The sequence below is a fragment of the Chelonoidis abingdonii genome, chromosome 5, assembly GCF_003597395.2.
Source record: "Chelonoidis abingdonii isolate Lonesome George chromosome 5, CheloAbing_2.0, whole genome shotgun sequence".
Taxonomy (NCBI): domain Eukaryota; kingdom Metazoa; phylum Chordata; order Testudines; family Testudinidae; genus Chelonoidis; species Chelonoidis abingdonii.
In genome coordinates, this window is record NC_133773.1 from 100809558 (window position 1) to 100836049 (window position 26492).

At 40.5% G+C, this 26492-nt stretch overlaps 1 protein-coding gene across 2 annotated transcripts in view; it reads right to left on the reverse strand.

Moving 5' to 3' along the window:
* The window catches only part of UBE2K (ubiquitin conjugating enzyme E2 K), a 71886-nt gene that overhangs the window by 9476 nt on the left and 35918 nt on the right, over nucleotides 1–26492 (reverse strand). Inside the window, exons 2-4 of one of the 2 annotated variants that reach the window (XM_032790822.2) lie at nucleotides 23073–23166; nucleotides 11837–11895; nucleotides 8679–8761 (exon numbers count right to left, since the gene is read on the reverse strand). In XM_032790822.2, coding sequence (XP_032646713.1) covers nucleotides 8679–8761; nucleotides 11837–11895; nucleotides 23073–23166 — 236 coding nt within the window. Of the gene's footprint in view, nucleotides 1–8678; nucleotides 8762–11836; nucleotides 11896–23072; nucleotides 23167–26492 lie in introns of those variants that run through there. The other variant, XM_032790830.1, reaches the window with a different exon arrangement.

A 26492-nucleotide genomic window follows, 5' to 3' on the forward strand; every position in this document is an offset into this window, starting at 1 on the left:
TTCTTCAAACTATGATGGCACAAAACTGAGTACCTAGGCATTACAGTATACATGAAAACACTTTTATACTTCAGTGTGTTGTGAGGGGAAAACAGCATATGCACATTTTGCAGAAAAAGTCTATAATATATGTAGCTGTTAATCCTATTAAGAGTAGATTTTGGATTGAATTGATCCAGAGTATGGACGGATGACAAATGTAAAATTCATTACAGTATAAGTTTCTATTTACTATAATGCTTTTTCTATTAAATGAATATTTGATGAACATACTGAACATCTGCCTGCAGTTCTAAATAGAAAAAACAAGTTTTTCAATTTGTAAAACACTTAGATGTCACTGAACTCTAATCCTTTTTGTCTTTGTGTACTTGAATGAATACCATGCACTTAAACAGATTTATGCAAGGAATTTTAGAAGCTGTAAAATCTAACTAAAGCTCTATTTTTCAGTCAAACAGCATTTTTACTACATTATTTCCATTTACTATAATTTTATTTATGCAAGAGGGACTTTACAAGAAGTTCTACCACCGGTAATTGGTTTCATGATTACGTTGCCTGAACTAAATAAAAGTTATTCTGCACTGCCCTTTATGGAAGTCATCTCAAACTACTGGAGAAGGAAATTAATGGTGTGTCACTGCAAATATTTAAACTGGGAATGCAAGTCAGGAGACCTGGGTTTTCAGCACAGCTATGACACTTATAAGTCTCTTCATTTATCTGAGCCTCAAATTCCTAACTTCCATCTCACAGGTATAAAGATGATACATATACATCTCACAAGAGTATTGGGAGGCATAATTTGGTTTGTAAAGCAGAAAGAGATCCTTGGACAAAAGGTGGTGTATATATAGTATAGTGTATGAACTGAAGTAGAGTTCAGAAACTCCTAACTGCAGCCTCTGCTAAACACACTACACTGTGCTGTCTGTGATGTTAAGAGACTGTCAGATCCATGCAGCACTCGGTCAAGTCTGTCAGATATAGGATGAACTTCTCATCAAGTGTGTTGGGACTTGATGGACTTTTGACATTCCAATTTCTAAGGTGAGCAACACCACAAATAAACACCTCATCCAATCAAATATAATCCTAGGCGCTAGCTCTCAAAGGACTCTTGAATTTTACAAATCTGACATTTACAGGCAAACTGATTCAGCTACATATTCAAAAAAATTAACTAGTTTAAAATGTGATTTCAGCTATTTTCAAAGTTTCATCTCTCAGCCGTGCCACTCCACAATAAAAACATTGGAAAATAAGATGACGAATGGTTACAAAACTGGTGATATTCAATACAAACACTTTACACTGACATAAAACCTTCCACTCTCAGGATATCGACCTGCTTTATGAAGACTGATATAGCCTCAACACCTGTAAGAAAAAATTTTCATCTCTATGCTTTAGTTTCCATATCTGTGAAACAAAGCTAAATAACCTCTAAACAAGAAGTTTGTGGGACAGCTTAAAATAGAATTCTTGCTTCCTAATTCCCTTAATTATAGGGCACTTTGTCATCTTAGCCATCTAAAGAAAAGAGAGAAAAGAGATGGCTGCTCACTAATATATTGATGGACATTAGAAAGAGTCAGGATCAGCTGCTGTTATTAGCAAAGAAGAGCAGAACAAGTAATTACGGGTATAATTTATAAAAGGGAAAGCTTAAGCTGGTGGTTAGAAACAACTTTAAGAAGAATGGTGAGATAATGAAGTGAACTGCAAAACTTGATTGTGAAGTCATCATCATGGGAGATATTTAAGGCTGGACACCTATTAGGAATTATTTGAGAATAATATAGTTGCTTCTGCCATGATGCTAAGGGACAGACCAGATAGCCCGCCGAAAAGCTCTTCCAACCTAACCAACATTAGGATGCTCAGTATCTTATTTATAAAGGCTAATGGTAGATATAAAGTTCACCTCAAACAACTCAACAACATTTGACTGCCCAAGAAAGTTTACCACAAAGGCTTACTGCATACTTTTATATTCCCGCTAGAATATTCCTGCTGTGAAATAACCATAATAAATATCTGCAGCCCTAAAAGATGTTCCAGATATTCATATAAAGTTGTCTTCAGTGCCAATTAAGGAGCAATATCAGATAAATTAATTTTTCTTTAAAACTAAAGTTTCTCATAGTAGTAAAACAGAATATTAGCCTCAAATGTCAACATGTTGAATGGTGAAACTGCTTGACAGATCTCTTGACCACCTTAAAGTACCTCTACCTGCAAGAGCTTATTTAACAAGCTTTCATTCAAAGCTGAGGTAAAGGGTGTATTTACAAATTCACAAAGAGCATGAGCGTTCACAGCTGCAGAGAATTTCAGCTTCAAAAACTTACCACTGAGAGAAATTTATTAGACTTACTACAAGATCATTCAAAGAAGCCACTTTAAAAGCAGCAAAAATCTCCTGCCAACAGGAAATTTAGAATTGAAGTTAATAACACAACACTGTTAATCATGTTCTTTAGAATATGAAAGCCATTATCCCAGAAAACAACACAACTATACAAATATATTCAACTATTTGAAGTTGTACCAGCCACAAATACAGCTAATGAAAATGAACTCAGTGTTACAGTTCAGGTAAACTACATTTGTATTTATCCTCAATGACTCTCAAGCTTTCAGCTCCCCAGACACTGCCTTTCTGGGTGGAGACCCACATCTCTCCCCCTTCCGAACAGGGTATTTCCAGGCTACACAGTTCCCTGCCTTCACTGTGTCATTCCTAGCACAGACAAGATGCCCAACGACACTTGTTTGCCTTCTCTTCAGAGACGGTTAATAGGTATAACTGCTACAATTATAAGGCATAATAGCACTTCCTATGCAAGCCTACTTTATTCTTAAGATAAAAAGTATTACAGAAAAAACACAACAAACAATAAAAGAACCTACACGCATGTAATAATAGCGTTGCCAGGTGTCTGGTTTTTGACTGGAACACGTGGTCGAAAAGGGACTCTGGCAGCTCTGGTCAACACTGTTGACAGGGCCATTAAAAGTCCAGTTGGTGCAGGGCTGGCAGGCTCCCTATCTGGCTCCATGCGGCTCCCAGGAAGCTCCTGGCATGTCACTCCGGCTCCTAGGCATAGGGGCAGGCAAGGGCGCTCTGTGTGCTGCCCCACCCCGAGTACTGGCTCCACAGCAACCATTGGTCGGGAACTGCAGAGACAGCACCTGTGGGTAGGAGCAGTATGCAGAGCCACCTGCCCGTGCCTCAGACTAGGAGCCAGAGAGACATGTCAACCACTTCCTGGGAGCTGCCTGAGGTAAGTGCTGCTGTAGCCCACACTCCAGCCCCCTCCTGCACCCCAAGTCCTGATCCCCACGCCCACCCCAGAGCCCTCACTCCTCCCATACCCCAATCCCCTGCCCCAGCCTGGAGCTCCCTCCCGCATCCTGAAACCCTCATTTCTGGCCCCAGCCCCAGCCCGGAACCCATACTCCCTCCCACATCCTGGAGTTCCCTCCCATACTCCAAACCCCTCAGCCCCATCCCAGAGCCAGGACCCCCAGCTGGAGCCCTCACCCCCTTCCACACCCTAACCCTGCCCCAGCCCGGTGAAAATGAGCAAGAGAGGGTGGGGGGAGAGCAAGTGATGGAGGGAGGGGGGATGGAGTGAGCACAGGGCAGGGACTGGGGCTCAGGGAAGGGGCGGAGCAAGGGTGTTCAGTTTTGTGCAATCAGAAAGCTGGAAACCCTAGCTAATAAGCTTATCACACATTACCCCAGCTCTAACATGGGCTTTGGCAGGAGCATTTCTTCAACCCCTCACACCCAGTGTTTCCTTTGTGGTCAAGTTCATTACAGCCTCAGCTCAGAACCAGCCCCCAATCTTATGGGAACTCACCATGCCCAGCTCTTCCAACCTTACCCTAAGGATTGGGGCCCTCCTTCGACTAGGCATCCTGTCCAGTTGCTGGATCAGGATAGCGGCCAAGAGCCAGTTTAAAACCATGGTTTCTGGATAAATAGCTTTTTTCTGTCGGTCCCTGGTGAATCCCATCTGAATTAGTATATGCAAACTTTTTCAAGGAGGTGGCTTCAAAGGATTGATAATGGAGGATGTACATTAACAGCTGCCTTCCTACCAGGGAAAGTACCTACAAGGCCACAACACAAACAATTCCATTTTTAATACAGTGTCCTCCAAAAGTATTAACCCTAAGTCAGTAAGGCTTAAGTTAATTCAATAAAGTTTCTTAAATTCCATAAGATTTGTTCAAAGAATTACAGTCACATCCAGTTTATTCCGCCCCCCCGCACACACAACCCTAAAAAAACAAAGAAAAAAAATATCAAGTCATTTAGACTTAAATTCTGCCCTCATATGCACAGTTGTAACTCCTATAGGCCTCAATGTCACAGACGTTTGTCAGTTTGATAATGGTAATCATACTGGCAACAATACGAATATTTAGTACAACCGTTACAAGTTAAAGTTATGCTTCAAATTCAGATCTTGTAATACTTTTCAAATATCTGACAAGAAAAACTTATGAACTACAGCTCCCAGAACCAAATGCATAAAACATTCAAGTCTGGTAGCTGTCCATTCTACCTTTAATGCTGAGTGCAATCCATTTATCAAGAATTTTTTGTGTGTGTCACTTTTTTAAACGTAGTCTTTCATCCCACTCACATAAGCAAATGTATTGTGGTATTTCTCAGTCTAAGTATAATTAAATCAGCAAATATCACTGAAGTTAAATTCTGCAGTACAGTAAACAATTTTTTTTTAAACATAAGAGTGTCACTATTCACACTGGTCCAGCAATCACTTTCATGAGGTAGACTGTATTCCTATGTAACCACAGAACTCTTTTAACCTTACACCAGGCTGTTTAAAAAAAGAAAGGATTGGGTGGAGTTCAGCCGCTAACAGAGCCTATCTATACTACATAGGTAACCTATAAGCCTATCTTTTCCCTCCAGCCAGCAAGGAGCCAGAATCACTAAAAAAAAAACCATTCCCATCACTCTCAAGCAACTGCCTCTTTCTTGAAATACTATGAGTGGATGCAGTAAGAAGCTACATTCAGTCTTATGTGACCACAACAACATAAATCTTTGAATAGCAGTAATGGAAAATGGAAATAAAAAGAAGAAAAAGACTTTCTGGAAGATTCTTCTGCAACTGTTCCAATCCAAACAACAACAGATTGCTATTAAGAGCAATATAATTACAGTAGCACCTACATGCCTCAACAGAAACTGGTGCCCTACTGTGATGGGCACCATACAATCATATAGTGAGAGGCTGTCCAGATCCTAAATGACTTTCAATGTAAATAGAAACAACATACTAAGAACAGAAGAAAAAAATATTGTACAGATGGGGATCTGAGGCATGGAGATTAAGTCACTTGCCCAACATCCAGTATTGCCAATGTCAAGTGTTCAACTATTACAAGTCAGGTCTCAAAAAAATCATGAAGTTTTAAAAATAATAAATGTTTGGTTCTTTATCTGCCTTCTATTTCAGACCCTTTATGTTTCAAATTTTTCAGCTTTTATCTGCAGCAATTAGGGACAGAAACTTATCTTACTTTTAAATTAAAGGTAAAATTCTCAGGTAATCATTTGACTCCTGAAGCTGGGACCAAGAAAAGAAAACCACCAAATATTGCAAGATTTGTAGTAAAATTTCAAGAACTGGCAACAGTGATTAGGTCACAGAGGGTGTGTTGCAGAATGGAAATTGGACTCAGGAGGCCTGGGTTCAATGTCAGTGCATTAGTCATAAAGGTACCCCTTTTTCTTATTAGAAGGATATATACCAAGTATGGGGAAATACCTATAAAAGCCTACACCTTTCAAGAAATGAAGATGAGGCACTGTCAAAGACAAATGTCAAAACACCAAGATTTATTTCATGATAGGAAAAATAAGCACAACTTCTGTTAAGGAGAATTCCTGCATCTCAGTTTTCAGTGGGAGATGTTGGCTGTTCAGCACTTCTGCGAAACTGTGACAAATTTAAGTGCTTAAACATAGTCACAGGCTAACATTTAGGATGCTTATTTTTTAAAATACTGGCTTTGATATTTTGAGCATATCAGCAAAATAGTGGATAAAGGAGAACCAGAAGACAATCTATCTGGACTTTCAAAAATGTCTGACAATGTCTCTTCCCCATGAGGCTACTGAAACTACTGTAATTAGTAATTCATTTTGACCACAAAGAAAGAGATCTTTGTGTCACTAGGTATAGTCCCCTGAAAACTTCCATTTAATGTGCAATAGCAGTCAAAAAGGCTAACTATCTTAAGAACTATTAGGAAAGGGATAGAAAATAGGACAGAATATCATAATGCCACTATATAGATCCATTGTGCGCCCAGACCCTGAATGCCATATCCAGTTCTGGTTGCAACATCTCAAAAAGGATATAGTGGAATTAGAAAAGGTTCAGAAAAGGGCAACAAAAATGATGTATGGAATGCCTTCCACATGAGGAGAGACTAAAAAAAGATTAGGGCTCTTCAGTTTCTGACTGCAACAGGTACGATACAAATCTATAGAACTATGAATGGTGTAGAAAAAGTGAATAAAGAAGTGCTATTGAACCTCTCTTAGATACCAGGGGTCATCTGGTGAAATTAATACTCAGCAGGTTTAATATCAACAAACGGATGTGATTTTTCACACAGTGCACACCTAAAATGTTGAACTCATTGCCATGGATACCAACATGACCAAAAGTATAACTGGGTTAAAAAAAGAACTGGTTAAGTTCATGGAGGATAGGTCCATCAATGACTATTAGCCACAAAAGTCAGCGACACAATCCCATGCTCGAGGCAACCTTAAACCACTGACTACCAAAAGCCAGGAAAGGAAGATGAGTGGATCACTTCATAATTGCCCTGTTCTGAACATTCCCCCAGAACCTCCAGTACAGGCTACAGTCGGAGATAGGATATTGGGCAAGATGGGCCATGGTCTGACCAGTATGACAGCTCTGAAGTTCTCACATACAGGGTGAAAGATCACTTTCTGTCAGAATTAGGAAAAAATGGTCCCAAAAAATACAAAAGTCTGTTAACGTCAGCAGATCAAAATATAGCTGTAAAACACCAAATGATACCACAGTACACTGCTCCACAACTTGTTAAATATTATGGTAACCCACTTCATGTGTATTGTGTGTCCCACTCTGCACCTGATCCACAAAGGATGGAATGTTACATCCCCCAACTACAGGGCCAGGCTCTTTAGCTCAAGCTTTCAGCTATGGAGGTCCATGGTTTGATCCCTGGCCAAGATGGCAGCCATAATGTTAGTGGGGACTGAAAACATAACATTGACAAACTCATTATCTGTGAATCGAGGGGGGAGGGAGGAGATACATAACACACTCACCAGTGGGTTACATGTGCTATTCATAAATCAACATGTACAGGTATAATATTATACATTAACTTGAATAGAAGATGACTTGGTAATAGAAGTTAAAATGTAACAAATGCACCTTTTTAGAAAACCTAAAAGAGTTCAGTAGTTATACCATGGATTATTCGCAGATACATTCCACATAGTTTGGCAATTAGCAGTTTTTCAAAAGTATACTGACGAATAAAATGTCAGGAGTGGACCAGGAAGTAAAGGACAAGTGTTCTATTCCACTTTTACATTTCTCCAAATGCCTTACAAGTAAGCGATGGCTAGTGAATAATCAACAGTGTTAATTCAATGCACAATGTTAGGATATAACTCTCTTTTCTGTCCATTTCTTTTGCTTCCTGCTTTCTTATTGCTTCCCACTACTTTTCAATTTCTGAAGTTTCCACTTCATGTCCTACTGCTGCTAATCTAAAGTTTCCATTCCAAATATCGCCATCCACCCTATAGTACCTCTCTCTGCTCTAAATCAAGTGCTAGCAAAGTAGAAGAATGCAGGTAAGTATTTTAATTTGCTGGCCATCAGGTGAGGTGGGAGAGCAACAAGAGAACCCCACAGTGAAGGATTTGTAATATTTGTTACTGAAGGGGTTGGTGGGAACTTGCGCATAAAGGGATCACAAGCAGCACAAAATATCAAGTATTTATGCATGAAATTAGATATTTGTGTTCTACCTATGTGACTTAAAATACCTGAGCTTTTCTCCTCTTTTCTCTTTTGTGGAAGGAGTACCTTCCAAAAAAACCCTACTTCATAAGGATACTATCTGCAACTCAAAATACTATATGAAAGTATTTATAAATCTTAAGAATATGCTTGAAACTTTGGGGCCATACTATAGAAACTACAGATGTCAAGAGAAGAGTGGTATGTGATTTTGCCTGTTCTCCAGGACAGGTCTTCACTTTAGTTTAAGAGTATGTCTACACTACCTGCCAGATCAGCGGGCAGTGATCAATGCAGTGAGGATTGATTTATTGTGTCTAGACTAGTCTAGTCACAATAAATCGACTCCTGAGCGCTCTCTCATCAATTCCTGTACTCTAGCGCTGCAAGAAGCGCAGGCAGAGTCAACGGGGGAGTGGCAGCAGTCAACACTGCGGTGAAGACACCACAGTAAGTTGATCCAAGTATGTCGACTTCAGCTACATTATTCACGTAGCTGAAGTTGCGTAACTTAGCTCAATCCCCCACCTGTGTTGACCAGGACTTAGTGTTCAAATCTGTGAACTGTATGGAGTATCTTACCATTGATCTTTCAGGATATCCAAACAAATGGCCCCAGTGACCGAGCTAATGTTAGGATGCCATATTTTGGTAATAAACCGCACCTAGAATATAAAATAAGATTTTTTTAATATACCTATTAAATATTCTACAAAAGGCAAGACATTCAAAATACCTTTTTAAAAGTTGGAACTATCACATACAGTCAAGTATTTGAATTTATCTTGGAAAGAAAAAGTACCAATTTAAGATAGCCCTGGGGCACAGTAGAACACAAGATACACATGAAATAGCATATGCCACCAGGCTTCACTATAGTATTTTTTTGTGGGGAATCTTTTGTCAGGAATTCTGCTCCATCTAGAGAGAACAGGATCCCAAGGGTAGGACACAAGGCCCTCTTTCCAATTTTACACGGAGGCTGTTCCCCAACTTCCCTTAGATACAAAGAGCTCATTCTCTTCTCACCCCCACAAAGCAACTCTGTTTTAAGGCCTTCTCTACACCATTCTCAGTGTGTCAGTGTACAAACTTTAAACAAGAGCATATTAGCTTTGTCTTCAGAGAACAGAAAATATGGATAGAGTTTGAGAATGGTGCCATTTATTAACAGCTCATGTCTGTAAATAACTTTGAAGATATAAAGAGCTATGTAAGTACTAAGTATTATTCTTCATTTACTACAGGAAATTAATGGCTGACAAAGTACATTCTGGATAGGATATCAAAGCTTCAGAGGAGAGAGAGTTGTGAACACTTGCATAAAGAACTATGCACCAGCAACTGCAGATTATACACGGAGCCCCACTCAGACCAGCCTGCCTTTAAACTCTGCAGAAAAGGACTATGAGCACATATTTATCTAATAAGGAACTGCAAAACCATATTCCTAGGATTAACAATAAGGCTGAGCACCTGTGCACCAAGAGTTTCAAGCCATTCTTCTACAAATGTTGGAAATAAAGGCTACCAAGCCCCAGAGCAGCAGTTACTAAGCTGTGGTTAACAAACTCCTGGGGCTGCTGCATCCACTCCTTGTTTCAACTCCAGCCAAAACACATGTGGAAGGAAGGAGTCACTAACAGTGGAAGTTTCCATTTTATAAGAAGACCCTTCCTCCTCCATCCATTCTCACTCCAGACCCAAAAAAACCAATCCACAGTACCAGAGCTAGAAGCCGCCTGCACAAGAAAGCCATCAAACCCTCCATATATGTGCCAGAGTGAAGATTTAGTCAAGATTTAGTTCAAAGAGGTGCTTTAGGGACTGATAGAGGGAGCCAAACAAGGAGCTAGGTTTGGGGAGGGGGCGGGTTTTAAGGAATCAGACGCTGGATCAGGAGCCACTGATTCCAAGGACCTGGCCAGAAGGCAGGAGTACAGAGTTGGGAGGAGCTGGCGGAAGCACGAGACCTGTGGAAAGCACCAAGGAGCAGGGTTAAAGATTTGTAAAGGTAGGGAGGGAGGAAGAAATCAGGGCCTAGACAGTAGGTCTGGGCAGGAGGGATCCAGGAAGTGTAAATGGAGACAATGAATTGTGTGTATGTAAAGGGAGAGAAGACAGAATTGGGGAGTGCAATAAAATTTGCATGGAAGAGAACGAATTGTATGTGGTCTCTCTCTCACACACACACACACACAAAATATTCCCCATGTCATACAAGTAATTCTCCCCATGCAAGGAATGAGTGTAATTTCCAGGCGGATGTCAGGCAATCACCAGTTGGACTGTGATTTGAAAGAGAGGTGGATCCACAATATGATCAGTCCACTGAGAACTGGTCACACTATTACAGTCTGTCCTACAAGGATGAACATTGAGATATTTCTTCTCAAGGCTGGAAAAACTTTAGAGTTCTACCACAACAACCTGCCAGCAAGATGAATATAAGATGGTGCCCTGTGCCTTTAAGGACCAGAGGCTTAGGGTGAGCCAGCCCTGGCCAATCATCAACCCAGCTGGGAAGGAGTAAATGATCATAAAAGCTAGCAAGTGGCTGCACTTAGGGAGGACTGCAGACACAATCACCTTGCAGCAGTCCCTGAGGAACAAAGTCTCTAGGTGGCAAGCCGTGTGCATCATAGCTGGGTAGAAAGTTTTATTATCCCTTTTGAGTTTGTGGTCATTTGGACTACTATTAAAGACTAATTTGGGGTGGGTGGTGAAGAAGCTAATGTTTCACATAGTGGAGAATGTGGGCACGATGATCAGCCCTACTACAAGGGGAGAGTGTAGTCAGTTGCAGATTTAAAACGAGAAACTGAGCCATGGTGCCACACAGCTTCCCCAAGCCACAAGCGGGTGCAGAGAGAGCCCACACCGCTACAGTTCAATGGCAACATGTTGAGAGGACCAGACTGAAAGCCCCAGCAACATGTAAGAGGAAAAGAGCTATCATTGCTATATGATATTGTCTAAGGGCCCTGTTTGAGGGCTTTGAATCCGCTTCCAGCTACTTGGTGTCCAATAAATTTGAAGCCCACATATCCTCTGGCAGCTGGAAGATAGGGGTGCACTCTCAATGTGCTGGTATTTGTATTTCCATCCTTCACCCCAGAATCTCTTAACTATTGTCAGGATGGCTTCTGTTATTCTTTCCCTTCCCTCCCACCCCCCTTCAGGTTCCTCCCTTGAAAACAGCTCCAAACCTAAGTCTGATGATCATCATTTTCCAAAATGGCAACAGAATGAAAGTGAACTAATTCTCGTTCATTCTATTGTAATAGCTGTAGTAAGACTGCCCTGCATGTGATGTTCACTCAAGTCACAGCAGAACCAAAACAGCTCTATAGTTTAGTTATTACTATAGACCTGGAATGTTCAAGCCAAATACAACATACGGAGTTGAAGGAACGAGTTACTTCTTTACTAGGAGCATATAATATGGGCCTATTATAGCTTTTCTTAAAAAGAAGATTCAACCCTTCATTTTGAATATGAACAATCCTCTTCAAATCAAATAAAAGCAATCTCAAGCTGGCTTATCAGAGATTCTTGACAGGAAGTGTGATTAAGGAGCTGCATGTTTGCTCCACTTCTGCTTCTATCCAGAAAGCATTAAAAAATAGAAAACAAGGACACTGAAAAAATAAAGAAATACTGAAGAGGAAGTCCATTATACAGAAATACAACAGATGACATGACATTAAGAAAGATGTCCACAAAAATGTTTACAGTACCTTAGGAGGATTGAAGGGATATGTTTCTGGGATTTTTATCTCTAGTTGATATCTCCCTCCTGCAAAAACCAAAACACAAGTGAAGGACTATACTGATTTCAAGACTTAAAGTACTACGATCTCAAAAGAAAGTGAAACAAATGGGATTCTAAATTTATCCTTACATAGATGCTGTCAAGTAGTTTAATCATATCCAAAAGAAGCTAATCTAGTGAGAAATATCTTCCAACTTTTAAATACACATACCCACACGTATGCACATACATAAATTCAGCTTATTAGTGTCATATTCCCACAGTTTATACAAACCTAATACCTATTTCCAAGATATTCAATTTGTTCTTAATCTTCAATTTCCATTTTTTTCCTTGTTGGAACACCTCTGTTTCACATTAGTCAAACAGACCTTCAATTAAAAAAATTAGAATACCTAAGAAAGCAGATACTAAAATAAAAATAAATTGTATCCAATGTTATGATGCCCAGTATTAATATGAAACACACACTAAAGAATTATCCATTTCACTCTGACACTTAACACCCTCAGTTTTCTCTCTTCAAAATACTAAAACAAAATTAGTTCAATTTAAGTTTAAATTATTTAAAACTTGAGGATGTTCTGCTGTGTTACTTAAGAAAGGAGTTCACATAGCTTTCAAGTTATTCTTTTCAAAGCATACGAAGAACTTCCAACACTTCAATTCACCACGTGCTATATACTACTAAACCATTCACTATGGCTCCAATTCTGCAAATATTTATGCATGAGTAATCCCAATGAACTCAACAGGGCTACTACCACGTTTGCATGATTGGGACACATAATAAGGGGACTCAAAGGCCATGTCTACACTACAAGTAGACAAGTTACATTGACACAGAGCCGCCACAGTTAGAATATTGCTTGTGCGCTTGCAGACTTATCACCTTGCATCGATGCAGAACATGCTTACCAGGAATGCTTATGTTAATGCAGTGTAGTGCACCATGGGTAGGTATCCCAGTGTACAACCTACACTGTTCAGCACACTGTCTTTTGGGTAGTTGTGGCAATGCATGCTGGGACAAGAACAAATATCTCAGTGACGACTTGGAACAACGTCTCAACTTCCCATAAGTCAATGTTCTCCATCCCATAATATCTCTGTGCCATAATTTTCGTGCCTAATTTCAAATTTCCACAAACTGATGCAGGACTTGTCCCTGTCTGCCATCTCTGACAGCAGCATATGAGCCTACACAGCTCTGCACTATTATCACGAGCATGGCAACCACAGGATGCACGATCCTTCAGCGTTTGTAGAGCCACAAGAACCACCTATGGAGAACATGACGATTTCCAGGCGGTCAGTTTGCTGTGGAACATAGCGAAAACCAATTCAAGGTTGTTGGTGGCATTCATTGAGCAGCTGCAGATGGTGGAGTGCCCCTTCTAGTCCCCAAGAAACTAATAATGACTTGGGGGTCACAATGTAATGCAGGCTGTGGATGATGAGCAGTGGCTGGATCCGTGTGCCAAGCTTGTCCCTGCACTTGATGTCTGGAGCACCAAATGGAGCTGCACTGACAGTGGAGAAGCGAATGGTGGTCACACTTTGGAAACCTGCCATACCAGATTGCTTCCAGTCAATGGGAAGTCATTCTGGAGTTGGAAAAGCCATAGTGGAGACTGTTGTTATGGAAACGTGCAGGGCCATTAATTGTCTCCTGCTACACAGGACTGTGACTGTTGGCAATGTGCAGGACGCAGTGTATGAATTTGAAGCTCTGGGATTTCCAAACTGCAGTGGAGCAATAGGCAGCATGGACAAGTGCAGAGCGGGATTCTTAGGATGGAAGAATCTCACGCACTGCTAAAGACTAGGGACCAAGTAGCTAGGCAGCAATTCTGCAGAAAAGGATCTATGAATTACAGTGAACGAGAAGCTGGATATGAGTCAACAGTATGCCCTTATTGCCAAAAGGGCTAACAGCATTTTGGGCTGTATAAGTAGGGGCATTGCCAGTAGATCGAGGGACGTCATCACTCCCCTCTATTCAGCATTGGTGAGGCCTCATCTGGAGTACTGTGTTCAATTTTGGGCCTCACACTATAAGAAGGATCTGGAAAAATTGGAAAGAGTCCAGCAAAGGGCAACAAAAATTATTAGGAGGCTGGAGCACGTGTCTTATGAGGAGAAGCTGAGGGAAACTGTGATTGTTTAGTCTTCAGAAGAGAAGAATGAGAGGTGCTTTCAACTACCTGAAAGGTGGTTCCAAAGAGGATGGACCTAGACTGTTCTCAGTGGTACCAGATGACAGAACAAGGAGTAAAGGTTTCAAGTTGCAGTGACGGAGGTTTAGGTTGGATATTAGGAAAAACTTTTTCACTAGGAGGGTAGTGAAGCACTAGAATGGGTTACCTACGAAGGTGGTGGAATCTCCTTCCTTAGGTGTTTTTAAGGTCTGGCTTGACAAAGCCCTGGCTGGGATGATTTAGTTGGGGACTGGTCCTGCTTTGAGCAGGGGGTTGGACTAGATGACCTCTTGAGGTCCCTTCCAACCATTATATTCTACGATTCTATGAATATTTCCACAGCTGGTTAAGAGTTGCACAACTTCCTCTCCCCACAGGCCCAAGAGATCCAATTTCTTCTGTCTACTCCAGGCAGGAGCACATTTGAATCATGTAGCCACACAGCTGGACATTTGCACGGAATAATGGATTGCTGTTATGTGTGGTAGCTCTGCTGGACATTCAGGAAAAGCCATTTAAAAAATCTGCACATGTTTTAAAGGAGGAGGCTACCGGTCTACGTGATGCCTGAGCAGTGAAGCTCACAAATATGAATAGAGGTCAGTGTCTGCTATTGAGAAACAGCTGCTGAAAAACTGTTACGGCTGACACTTGCACTACATTGACCTCCATATGTCAACCATGGTTGTACACTACTCGGGGAGGTGGTGTTAGTATGTTGGCATACTGGAGCACTTATATCGGTGGGAGACACATTTCACTATTGACACATGCATAACTAGGTCAACGCAAGGCAAACCTAACTTTGTAGTATAGACCAGGCCTTAGAGAGACAAGATTTTGCTATAAATATGGTACTCTGCTAGAAGCATTTCTGCAAGCGTTCACTATTTCAGTATTATACTACCTATTCCTAATAATACTTCCTTTCCTGGAGTTAAGCATTTCTTATTCTAAAGATATTGTTAGTAACATTTATAATCCTCTGCAATATTTCTGTATTTTCAGACAATTCCAGCTTATCTACATTCTCTTTCTATTTGCAATTTCTCCAGCACTGCTTGCCTGGAAGTAATTTCATGGACCACAGCACTGCAAGAGATCAACAGAATCTATATAACAATTTATATTGAGTTTAAATCAAGTTGCAAGCCACAGCACTGTTCCTTGTATACATTATTCTCTCATTCCATTCTTGTTCTTCTATTTGGAAGTCAAAAGCTTTTCCTCCCATTTATCCTTACCAGTTTACTTTGTAAGATTTTATATATTCTAGCTATAATTCCTTTCCGATGTGAGTTCGGGAGTAGTCTATGTGGCCCTGATCCTGAAAATTATCTGCACAAGCAGAGACTTGCTTCTATATAGGGACAGGGGTCTGCTTGGACCAAGTAAATTGCAGGATCAGAGTCTAAATCAATTATTCTATGCACTGTCTTTTTTCCTGTGGGAAAACTACATTACTAATAAAGAGGAACTGCAGAGTCCATCTGCCTGTTTCTTATATTATTCAGTGTAATATATTCTCCATTCTCAAAGAAGTTACTGTCAATTTTTTGGCACTTTCTGCACAGTGCCTTTCCAACTACAGAAATGCTCTGAAACAAATATATTAAGTTCACTAACTGGAATTACTTTCTATATAATAGAAAATTGGAATCAAAGGACATATTTCTAGTATTGTCAGCATTAATAAATTTACGGGTATATTTTTTACTCACACCTGCAGAAGAGGACTGTAAGATTTCAACTAAGTTTTTTTTCACCGATCTGAATTCAATAAAAAACTCTATATTTAAGTCACCAGCTATAATTCAAACAAAAATGGAAGACAACATAGTCGGGATTTTAGGCATAACTCTGCAATGCCTTCCTCCTACAGAACAGAGATGGCATAATTAGTACTTATTTTTAAAAATACAGAAAGTGACACAAATGTTGAAAATGGGAAAGGGTATGAAATATTTAAACACTGGGGAAGTGCTTACAATCTGGCAGACAAAAATTAAGTGATTGTTACAAATTAAAAAGCAAAAGAAAGGATATGGCAAATTAGGCTATGACAAGGAAACAAAGTATTTAAAAACTGAAAACAGCAATAAGAAAGTGTTGACTGTTAATTCTTTGGAGAAAGGACAAAGGCTTTATGTTTTTGTAAATCACCTAGCACAATGGTGCTGGAGGGAAGTTCGTCTGAAACACCCTGTAGCGAGGCGGTGTGGCTCCCCTCCTCCACAGGGAGGGTTGAGCCCCGTCCATCTTCCCCCAGGGCGGAACTTCCGGGCGGAAGCCCCGCCCCTCAAAGGGTCAGGCGGCGACCCGGAAGTATAAAAGCCGGGCGCCGGCCTTCAGCTGGGGCTCAAGCAGCCGGCGAGAGCAGACGTAAACCGGCCGACCCTCGTGTCGCTGGGGGCTGCCGACTCCGAGACAAGGGACCGGCCTTGCCGGAACCTGACCCGCAGCAACCACACCCTGAGCTGCGGAACTACCAAAGCTGCCCAGCCCCAACTACGGCCTGAGAACCTTCGGACCAAGACCTGCCCAGCTACCCAGAGGTGGCACCCTAGATCACCTAGCCTGGACTGGAGAAGCCCATGACTAGAACGACCGGCGGACCAGGCAGGAACAAGGGAAGGAAAGTACCCGGGGCTGCTACTACAGTCAAAAGCCGCAGAAGCCCCGACCAATGACCGTGTGTGGTCGTCAGGATCCCACTATCGCGCTTCATGGTTTCAGTCTTGAAGCCCCGATCACTGTCAGTGTAGGTTTCGACCGATCCCCACTGACTGTCCACTAGCGGCTGACAGCTGCTAACTAGGCCCCGGGCTGGAATGAGAGATGGGTGGCCTGCTTCCCCTGCCACCCGTAATCGGTGTGCAGTATTCCCTTCACACCCAAGCTACCTGTAATTTGCTGCTCTGCCCTCCCCAAATGCCAGACTTCCGACTCGTTGTGCTCTGGGCCCTGCCCCCCCCCCAAAAGGCCCGAGCCTATTGTGTGTGGTTTGCGCCCTCGCCGAACACAAGCTGGGCCCCCGACTTTGCGTTGCTGCCCTGCCCTGCCCAAAGGCCAGCAGCTGATTGTACTGTTTGGTGCCCCTCCCCGCAAACCAAGGCTGGGCCCCTTATGACTCTTGGTACTGCTCTGCCCTGCCCCAAAGGCTGAAAGCCTTTTACGCGTTTGGTCCCACGACCCAGCTGGCCGCCTATTGACTCTTGTACAGCTCTGCCCTCGCCCAAAGGCCGAGCGCTGTTGCACTGCGTTTGTACCCCCCGCCCGAACCAAGGCTGCCCCTATTGACTCTGTTCTGCCTTCTGCCTGCCCACAGGCCAGAGTCGATTGTATGTAATTTGTGCCACCGCCCGACCCAGGCGGGGCCAACTATTACATTACTTGCTCTGCCTGCCCAAAAGCCAGATGTAAGCGGACTCGTTCAGGTTGGTAACCCGCCTGCAGCAAGGCGGTGCCCGACTGACTTTGCTGTGTCCAGTCCGCTCCACAGGGACGAACGCCCGGACAGTGGACCGCGGACCCGAGGACAGACCCAGCGAGACATTGACGAGGCCGTTGTGCTCCCTCTTCCACAGGGGGGTTGACCCACTTCCCTCGTCAACCACCCCAATCTGTTAGTGTTAGATCTTGCTGGTAAAGACTATGGGTTCTGCTGAGTCATTATCCCGCACGAATATAAGGGAGTAGGAATGGCTCTTTGGAAAAGAGATCTAAGGAATAAGCTTAGCAGTCAAACCTGAGAAGTTTAAAAATGACTTAAGGCATATTTTCTTTTATTTTTTGTGAAATGTTTTTTTTAAAAAACTTCAGAAACTGGTGAGTTTGAACACTATGTTGTAAGCAGACTGGAAAGGCAACAGGTTACACACTATACAAAGAGCAATAAGATGAGTACAAACCAAAGCCACATTGGCTAAAATATTAAAATAAGTCGAGATGGAGGGTGGAAACGCTTGCCAAATTACTCTTGTGTCTCTGTACCTGTTGACCATAGGCTGTGAGGCAAGTTGGCCAATGATTCCAGCACAGTAAGTCTATTTGCGTCTCACAACATTCAACTCAAAATACAAATGAAGGGAGTAGACAGACACAGGCAAGTCCAAAAAAAAAAGGGAGGGGGTGGGGCTGATTTTCAAGCAAAGCAATCTGAGAAGGCAGTGCAAAGTTCCCTCTGTCGGACTGTTAAGAAGATTGCTGCTGGATTTCAACATCCAAAAATGCTCTTAAGATTTTTGCTGCTCCATACCATTTTGTCTAGATTTCAAATCAATATACAGATATTACAGCAGACGTTGCAAATATAATTTAAAGACAAGATTTCATTCCCTTCAAGGACAGGGACTATCACAATTTTGGGTAACACGTTCTAGTCTGCCATACAAATAAAGAATCCACCTGAAGTTTATAACCCCAATACCTAAGACATTAGGGGACAGTAAACTAATTACTATTCATACACCCCCTTGGACATGCATGGCATTTACAGATAAAAATAAATTACAGATCCCTGCTCCAAAGCTCTCACAAACTAAACTAACTTTTATACAAATTTATCTAGATAAAAGGTTAACTTTAATTGCTCACTAATTATTGTTACAACTGTCTTGGAATGCAACAGACTGTAATATAAATGTAACTTCTGAAACTGTTTGATAAATTCTTAAAGCAACATTCAAAAGCCTTGCTTTTTCTATTACAGTAACTCCTCGCTTAACGTTGTAGTTATGGCGCTGAAAATGTGACTTTAAGCAAAACAATGTTAAGCGAATCCAATTTCCCCAAAAGAATTAATGTAAATAGGGGAGGGTAGGTTCCAGAGAATTTTTTTTCACCAGACGAAAGACTGTAACTTTATATATATACACACACATACACACACACATACATATATACACACACACAGTATGAGTATTAAACAAACAATTTAATACTGTACACAGCAATGATGATTGTGAAGCTTGGTTGAGGTAGTGAAGTCAGAGGGTGAGATATTTCCCAAGGAATGCCTTATGCTAAATGATGAACTAGTTCTCAGCTGAGCCCTCAAGGGTTAACACATTGTTATTAATGTAGCCTCACAATCTACAAGGCAGCACAAACAGAGGGAAGAGAGACAGCATGGCAGACAGAAAGACACACTGTGTGAGAGACAGATGTGCAGTGCCCCTTTAAGTAGGCTGACCCCTTTTTGAGTAGATCAGCAAGTTGAGACAGCAGCTGCTGCCAGCAAGTTCCCTCTGTACTGAGCCCTGTCATGTGTTGTCCCACTCCTGGTCCACCGATTCCAAGCCCCCGCGGGCTGCTCTTTCTGCAAGCAGTGGACAAAGCAGACAGCCACCAAACAACGTTATAAGGGAGCACTGCGCAACTTTAAACGACCATGTTCTCTAATTGATCAGCAACGAAACAACGTTAACTAGGACGACTTTAAGTGAGGAGTTACTGTACACAGATATGAGGAAGTCCTACACTTAAAGTCCAGACCAAACCTCAAGTCCAATGTTACTAGATTTACTGTACTCATCTGATATGAACCAAATACATACACTAAGAAATGAAATTACTATTATTGTGGTTCCCCAGTCTGTCATTAAAGAGGTTTTAAAAAAAATAAACAAAACATTAATACACCTGCTTTCAGACTACCATTTTAGAACATTTTTAGAGTGTCATCTACAGAAATGCAGAACATACCAGCCATTAATCTGGATTTCCAGAATTCTTGCTATCTACTTTTCTGTAAAGTGACTGGAAGCTGTACCAATTCAGGCTGTGATCTTTTAAACATTATGCAAGCTAAGTACAGTTGAAACTGGTCAATATTTGGGTGGGAAACCTTTTAAAAAAAAAGGAAGATGATGAAGGAAGCATGTTGGCAATTCATTAGATGGCAAGCTTTCTTTGGATCCAGTATTAAACTAATACACCAATATGGCCTATGGAGCACTTTTCTACAGGAATTTACCATTTTCAGAAACATAAAACCAAGGTTACCATTTGTGGTTATTTAAAAAAAAAAGTAATATAGCACTTCTCCTTAAGGTTAACCCTGATATTCCCCTGCAGCTTCAACTGGATATTCTTCATTGTTTATCCTGAACAGTTGTGCAGTGTTACTGTTTTGTTTATATCCATCTATAGGCCTATATGTCTATACATACTATCTTAATAAATGCATAAAACTATGTTAAAAGAACATTCAGTATGAAAAACTCAAGCATTCAAAAGTTAGGAAATGCCAGAATTAAGGTTGCTCATGTAATCTTAATATGACCGCCTTATAAGTACACATTATAATACAATCCAACTACATGATCGTGCTATTTTTTTAAAATTGACATAATTCCTGTCTCATTCCGTGACCAGAAAAGGATGGTGCTCACTGAATAAGTAGCTATTCAATATTTTTTTAACTCATCAATGTGTCCATGCCTTATATACCTCACATCATCCAAATCTTACACTAAATACAGAATTACTGATTTGCTCCTGGTGTTTCTATAGTGCCCTCATCCTGGTATCCACGTGCTTCACAAGCACTAATAAGTTTGCCTTCACAATATCCAGATGAGATAGGGGAGCATTATCACCATTTTACAGACTGGGAACAGAGACACAGAGATTATGCCCAAAATCATCATATGGGCCCTGTAATTTTGGATGCCCAGTTTCAGACACCAATGGCTTGATTTTTCAGAGTACACCTCTACCCTGATATAATGCTTTGATCCGCCGGGGTGCGCAGCCCCGCGCCCCCGGATCACTGCCTTACCATGTTATATCCGAATTTGTGTTATATCTGGTAGTGTTATATCAGGCTAGAGGTGTACTCATCATTTTTACAACATTTTTATACAGTCAAAGCACAGACACTGCTGACTTTGGTTTCAGCTGCAAGTGCTTTGCCTGCCTACAAATTAGGCCCAAAGTATCAATTTGGGCATCCAGAAAGTGAGGGATACACAACTAGCAGTCAACTGTGAAAAGTTTGGTTTAAGTGGCTTGCCCAGTATCACACAGGAACTCTGTGGCAAAGAATCCAATTCTCCAGGTTGGCACTCAGCTGTTTTAACTATGAGATATCCTCTCTCTTCCTGCAGTCCTTTGCCTCAGTCACTACAAAACTTCTAAATTCTAGAACAAATGGGTCCTACAGGCTACAGCCTCAATCACAAAACAACCCTGATGGATTTACTGAGCACCATCCATTCTGTATACTGATATGGTAGGGTCTTGTAGGGGGGAAAAATGTATATCATCATGTTATTAAACGCTATCACTGTGCATACACACAAGGAGGATGAATTATGTGCTGTACAAGGAACCTTCGTTCTGACATTTCCTAACTTCTGAGTGCTTGACTTTGCAACTTAACATTCTTTTAACATAACAAAACTCTAAGTTTTGGAAAAAACAAATTCCATTAAGTGAAATGATATTGACCTGCATGTGAGTCACTGACAGCGCTAGAACCTTTAGATCCATAGCACAGACACTTGTACAACTTCAGCTAACAGCGTAACTGGTAGCAAAAACAGGCTATTATCCTCTGTGGATCAACCACTGCAAGGGGGGGGGTGAGATATTTCACTAGCGAGTTTCACAGCTATTTGCTTGGGAGCAGAGGAATGTTGGGACTTAGGTTACTTCTGCTTCCAGTTACAGTCTGGTGTCAAAGCAGCACCCACCAGCAAGCAGAAGCAAGTACACGGAAAGTCCTCCTAAATACTGGATTAAAGCATGCTCAGAGAGAATATTCTGAGACTTTTGCTGCCAGTCTCTAACAAACCTCTACTGAGCATGTATGAACAGCAATTTTCAGAGACTTATAAATTTGGGAAGATTTTCACAGGGACAATAAAAAGCATATGTCTGACTCCAGAATGACACCCCTATCAAATTTCAAGTCCTTGCTTCAAATCCTGGTGGTACCAAAGCTTCTCAATGAAGGTTTGTAAGTTTTTAACATTGGCAAAAAGGCTTACTTTCTCATAACCTTGCTTTTTTGGAAACAGCTGAACTGCTTTTGCTGAAACTTTTCCAGAGTTTAGCCTGAGACAGACAACGGCATAGAAATTTTTTGCACATACAGTTAAAGTTCAGCAAAGCTACTGAATACAGGGTCTTTTGACAAATGTCAAGCAAACCCTAACTTTAGAAGTCACTGTCAGCTCCACCTGAATTACACACACACACACACACGTGTTACATAATAAAGATAATTGAGCAATTTGGGATTCCTAGGTGAAAAGCACTGTCAGCTATATCTGGAACAAAATCTCTTTTTTTAATGGTTTGATAAACTATATACTTGGTTGTGATTCATACCACAGAGAAAATAGAGAAGAGGCTATATGATTTTCAGGATAATTGTAAACACCTAGTCTACTAATGAAGATCCCCCAATGGAAAATTAAATAGAGGGATCTATGGTAGACCTCCATATTTCTTCTAATGGAGAGGTGCCTCTCCTGACAGGTTGGGAAAATATAGAATACCTTTAAAAAAACCACATATATTCTCTACAACAGCTCTTCGTAACCCATGTTGGACAATTACTCTGTTCTGTACTCTAGGTTTCTCCTAGCATACACATTTGCTTCCAGATCCCAAAGACAGTTACAAACTTACATATCCCTACCAAGCATGATAACTGTATCTTGCAAGGAACTAAACATCCTTCTTACTATACCTTTTACAATTCTGTTGCACAGCCCAAACTGCAACTTAGTCCTGGCAAGTTGCATGGTAAAGTCTGTTATGCTACAGACTAAATAAATTTATATATAATCACATGAAAAAATAACTGATACTTTTTCAAAGTTTAAATTTAAATATTTAATTTAAAACCACGTAAATTAATGGCGTGTTTCAAAATATGTAGCTCTTTATTCCTTTTTATTTTGTAAATTAACTTTATAAACAAAGCAACACAAGTTACAATTATTTGAAGTGTATAATGATTTCATATGCAAAAATATTACTTGCCTTCATATGGTGTGTCCGGAGGTCCTGCTATTTCTCCTCTTAATTCTGTAAAATTTTCATCTACAAGATCTACTTTAATTTGATTTTTGCTCGTCTTAAAAATAAACAGAGAAAAACAATTATAAGTAAGTTATGTTTGATACATACCTTCCCAAAAAATATTCAATTTTTAGAAGAGATTTCTAAAAACAACCCGTTTCAGATAGCTATGTTGCAGTTCGTTTTATTTAATTTAAAATATAACTTTATGCAGCATTACAGTTCTCCAGAGTAGTATTTATAGAGCCACTAACATAGTCCAGGGTATTCAGGAGTATGCAGAATATCTGAAATTACTTTTAATTTTTTTAATTTACTAGACTTAAAGTTGACAGTGACTCTCTAAATAGCTATTTAGTCTGAATACCTTAAACAAGACAAGACAAAAGCTCAGTCAGAAATTTTAACTTGATTATGCTTAATATATCACATGAAAGTGTACTATTCTGTTTAAAGTAATCACCACCTTCACTGGAATACAGCAAGATCTCTCAAAAATTGCATACTGACCTTTTTTAAAAAAATAGTATAATATCCTCATTATTAACATTTAAGGAAGTCTTGTTAAAAAGCATTTTTTCCCCACAGACTTCAGCGTTTCTCAAATGCGACCACCAGAGGCTTTTCTTGCAGCCACAGCCAACTGGGCGGTGATTGGGAGGCCAAGCATTTGCCCCTTCCCTGAATCTGCAAGTATGGGTTGGGCCACACCACCCCCCGGAGCCACAAATGCTGGGGGAGCAGACAGCTGGTGTCTATTCTCCACCTTCCCATGGGCAGGGGGGCTCAGGCATCTGGCTTCAGCTCTGGCGTGGCAGGCAGCAAGCTTTGGCTATGTGGTGCCAGACTCCAGTCACTGGGCTTCAGGCTCATCACCTCTAACCCCCGCTGCCTTCCCCGCCCCATGACCCATCCATCCCATCACTCCTGGCCCCCAGTGCCTCCCTACCCACCTCCCCATCCAAGGCTTAATTCGTCCCCCGGCTTGCCAGGGCTGAGTAAGTCTGCTGTGAAAAGAGATATTTGTATGTTTGTTAATACCACTTTTTACTGCCTCCCAGCTAGCTAAGAAGTCTGCTGCCTGGAAAAGTGATATTAACGTACATATATCACTTTTCACAGAAGTAGACTTACTAACTAGCAATTCTATTAAAAAACAAACAGAAACCAAAAAAGCAAAAATGAACAACAAAAAGACAAGAATACAAAAAACACCTTCTTAGTGTATAAAGAATACAGATAACTGTACATACATTGTTGTTGTTACTGAGTCTGCAAAAAATCTCTGTATAATAAATTACAATGATTTGGACAAGTATATGTGCATATTTATTTGTTTTTTCTAAAGCAAGATAAGTTTTTTGGAAAAACTGTCATACCAACCACCAGCTAGAGTTGGTGGCCGTACCTTGAGGCCACCAAAAACTTTGTTGCAGGAACCCCTGTTGTCAGACAACATTTAGGTGCAGGAGCTACTGGCTATTTGTCACCTCCTTCCCGACTTCACACTTCCCAAGACAAATTTTCTTGGAGCTCGGTAGGTTAATTTCCAATTTCTCATAATGGCATACTTAGATGCTGTACAATGTATGTTTCACAGAATCATTTATTAAAAGAGTTTAACCAAAATTACACATTCCATTCAAATTTGTCTTTCATCTCAGAAAGGAGAAGGAATAAAATGTATACTTGTGTTCCAAAAATAAAATTTTTTTTTTTTTTAAACAAAACTACCACCTATGGAAAGATATACACCAACATTATTTACAGGTGAAATACTAGAGGGCCGCACACTTTGCTCTTTCTATCGGTTGAGCTCTCTGCATTACACCCTGGGCTCTCTGCATCCCTCCATTTCCCCCCATAAACTGTCTGTGTGTCACTCCCCCATTCCTGTCTATTTCACAGACTCCTGCAAACCTCCATCCCTCTCTTTTCCCCATTTCAGGATCTCTGAACACCATTTCCTTTCACTATTCCTATTTCTTCTTTTTGTCTGGAAAACAAGTCATTCAAGATGTTAACATTTTAAATTATATTGGGAGAATGGGCAAAGTTATGCAGTAAAGCATTAATAGCTACCGGTTCTTTGAGCTATAGATAAGTACAGAGCTGGTGGAAGCTGCTGGGTCTGCTAACCAGATGCAAGGGATTCCATGTGACCATTTCCCCCTTCTAATTTTCCAAATCTCATCAAAATTAACACTATTCTGCCCACTGACATCTAGAACATTTCCTGATTTTCGGAGTTGATCAGATGTGGAATTCAAAAGTTATCACAATAGACAAACGTTAGGATAATTTATATTAAGATATAAATTTTTTGAGCCAACATGCAGTTTCCAAACTAAGAAATGCAACAGATTTTATGCCTCTCTTCTATTTAAGAATATTCCTATTTAGAACTTAAAAAAGGTATGATGGTGACACCAGCTGCAGCGCCAGAGCAGAGGCTGAGTTTTCACTTCAAAAGAAGGAATTCAATGACATCTGTATGGGAGAATACAATACATCTTACAATAACTACTCTGTGTATTTAAGTATTTAATGTATTTTAAGACTTTACAAGTAAATCTGTTAATTGTTTATAAGTTACAATTAATTTTAAACACGCTATAAAAATTTAGCACTCTGTGTCAGATCTTTTATCATCCAAAATCATCTCAAATCAGGAATTATTTAAACAGAAATGGCAATGAGGTAACTGTTGAACAGATCTGATAAATTCCTAACACTTTTTTTTAATAAAGGAGAATACTTTCCATTAATCTTCATAAATTAAAAGTTTCTCCTTCAGCAGAGATTGAATAGTGATTTCCTTCAGAGAAACTTGAATCGCCCTCTTAAAAATGCTGCCACCTCCTATGATTCTGAAAAGATTTGACTCAGGCTGCCCTTAGTAAAGTTGGCTCTCTCAAAATACCTGCCAACTCTCATTTGTTCTCAATGAGGACACAGACTGCCCTTAGCAAGGATGACTACTGCCTTCATTTACCTGCTTCTCTGTTTCTTGAAAGCCTAAAGGGCCACCATCTTCCTAAGGATTGTTATATCCAGACAAAAACTGCTTAGTTCTAAATTAATATTCATCTGTTTATTTGGCTGATAATTTGTATTTAATATTTTCCAGTTCATTTATCTTTGACAGAGATAATTTGTATAATCACAATGAACACTATGGTTAACACTGTGAAACAAAAGAAAATGAACTGTTTCAGAACGCACTATTTTAAATGTCCACATTTTGAAGCTCAGAGACCATTTGATCTCCTTCTTTGAGAAGGTGACGGATTACTTAGATAAAGGAAATGCGGTAGATCTAATTTACCTCGATTTCAGTAAGGCGTTTGACACGGTTCCGCATGGGGAACTGTTAGTTAA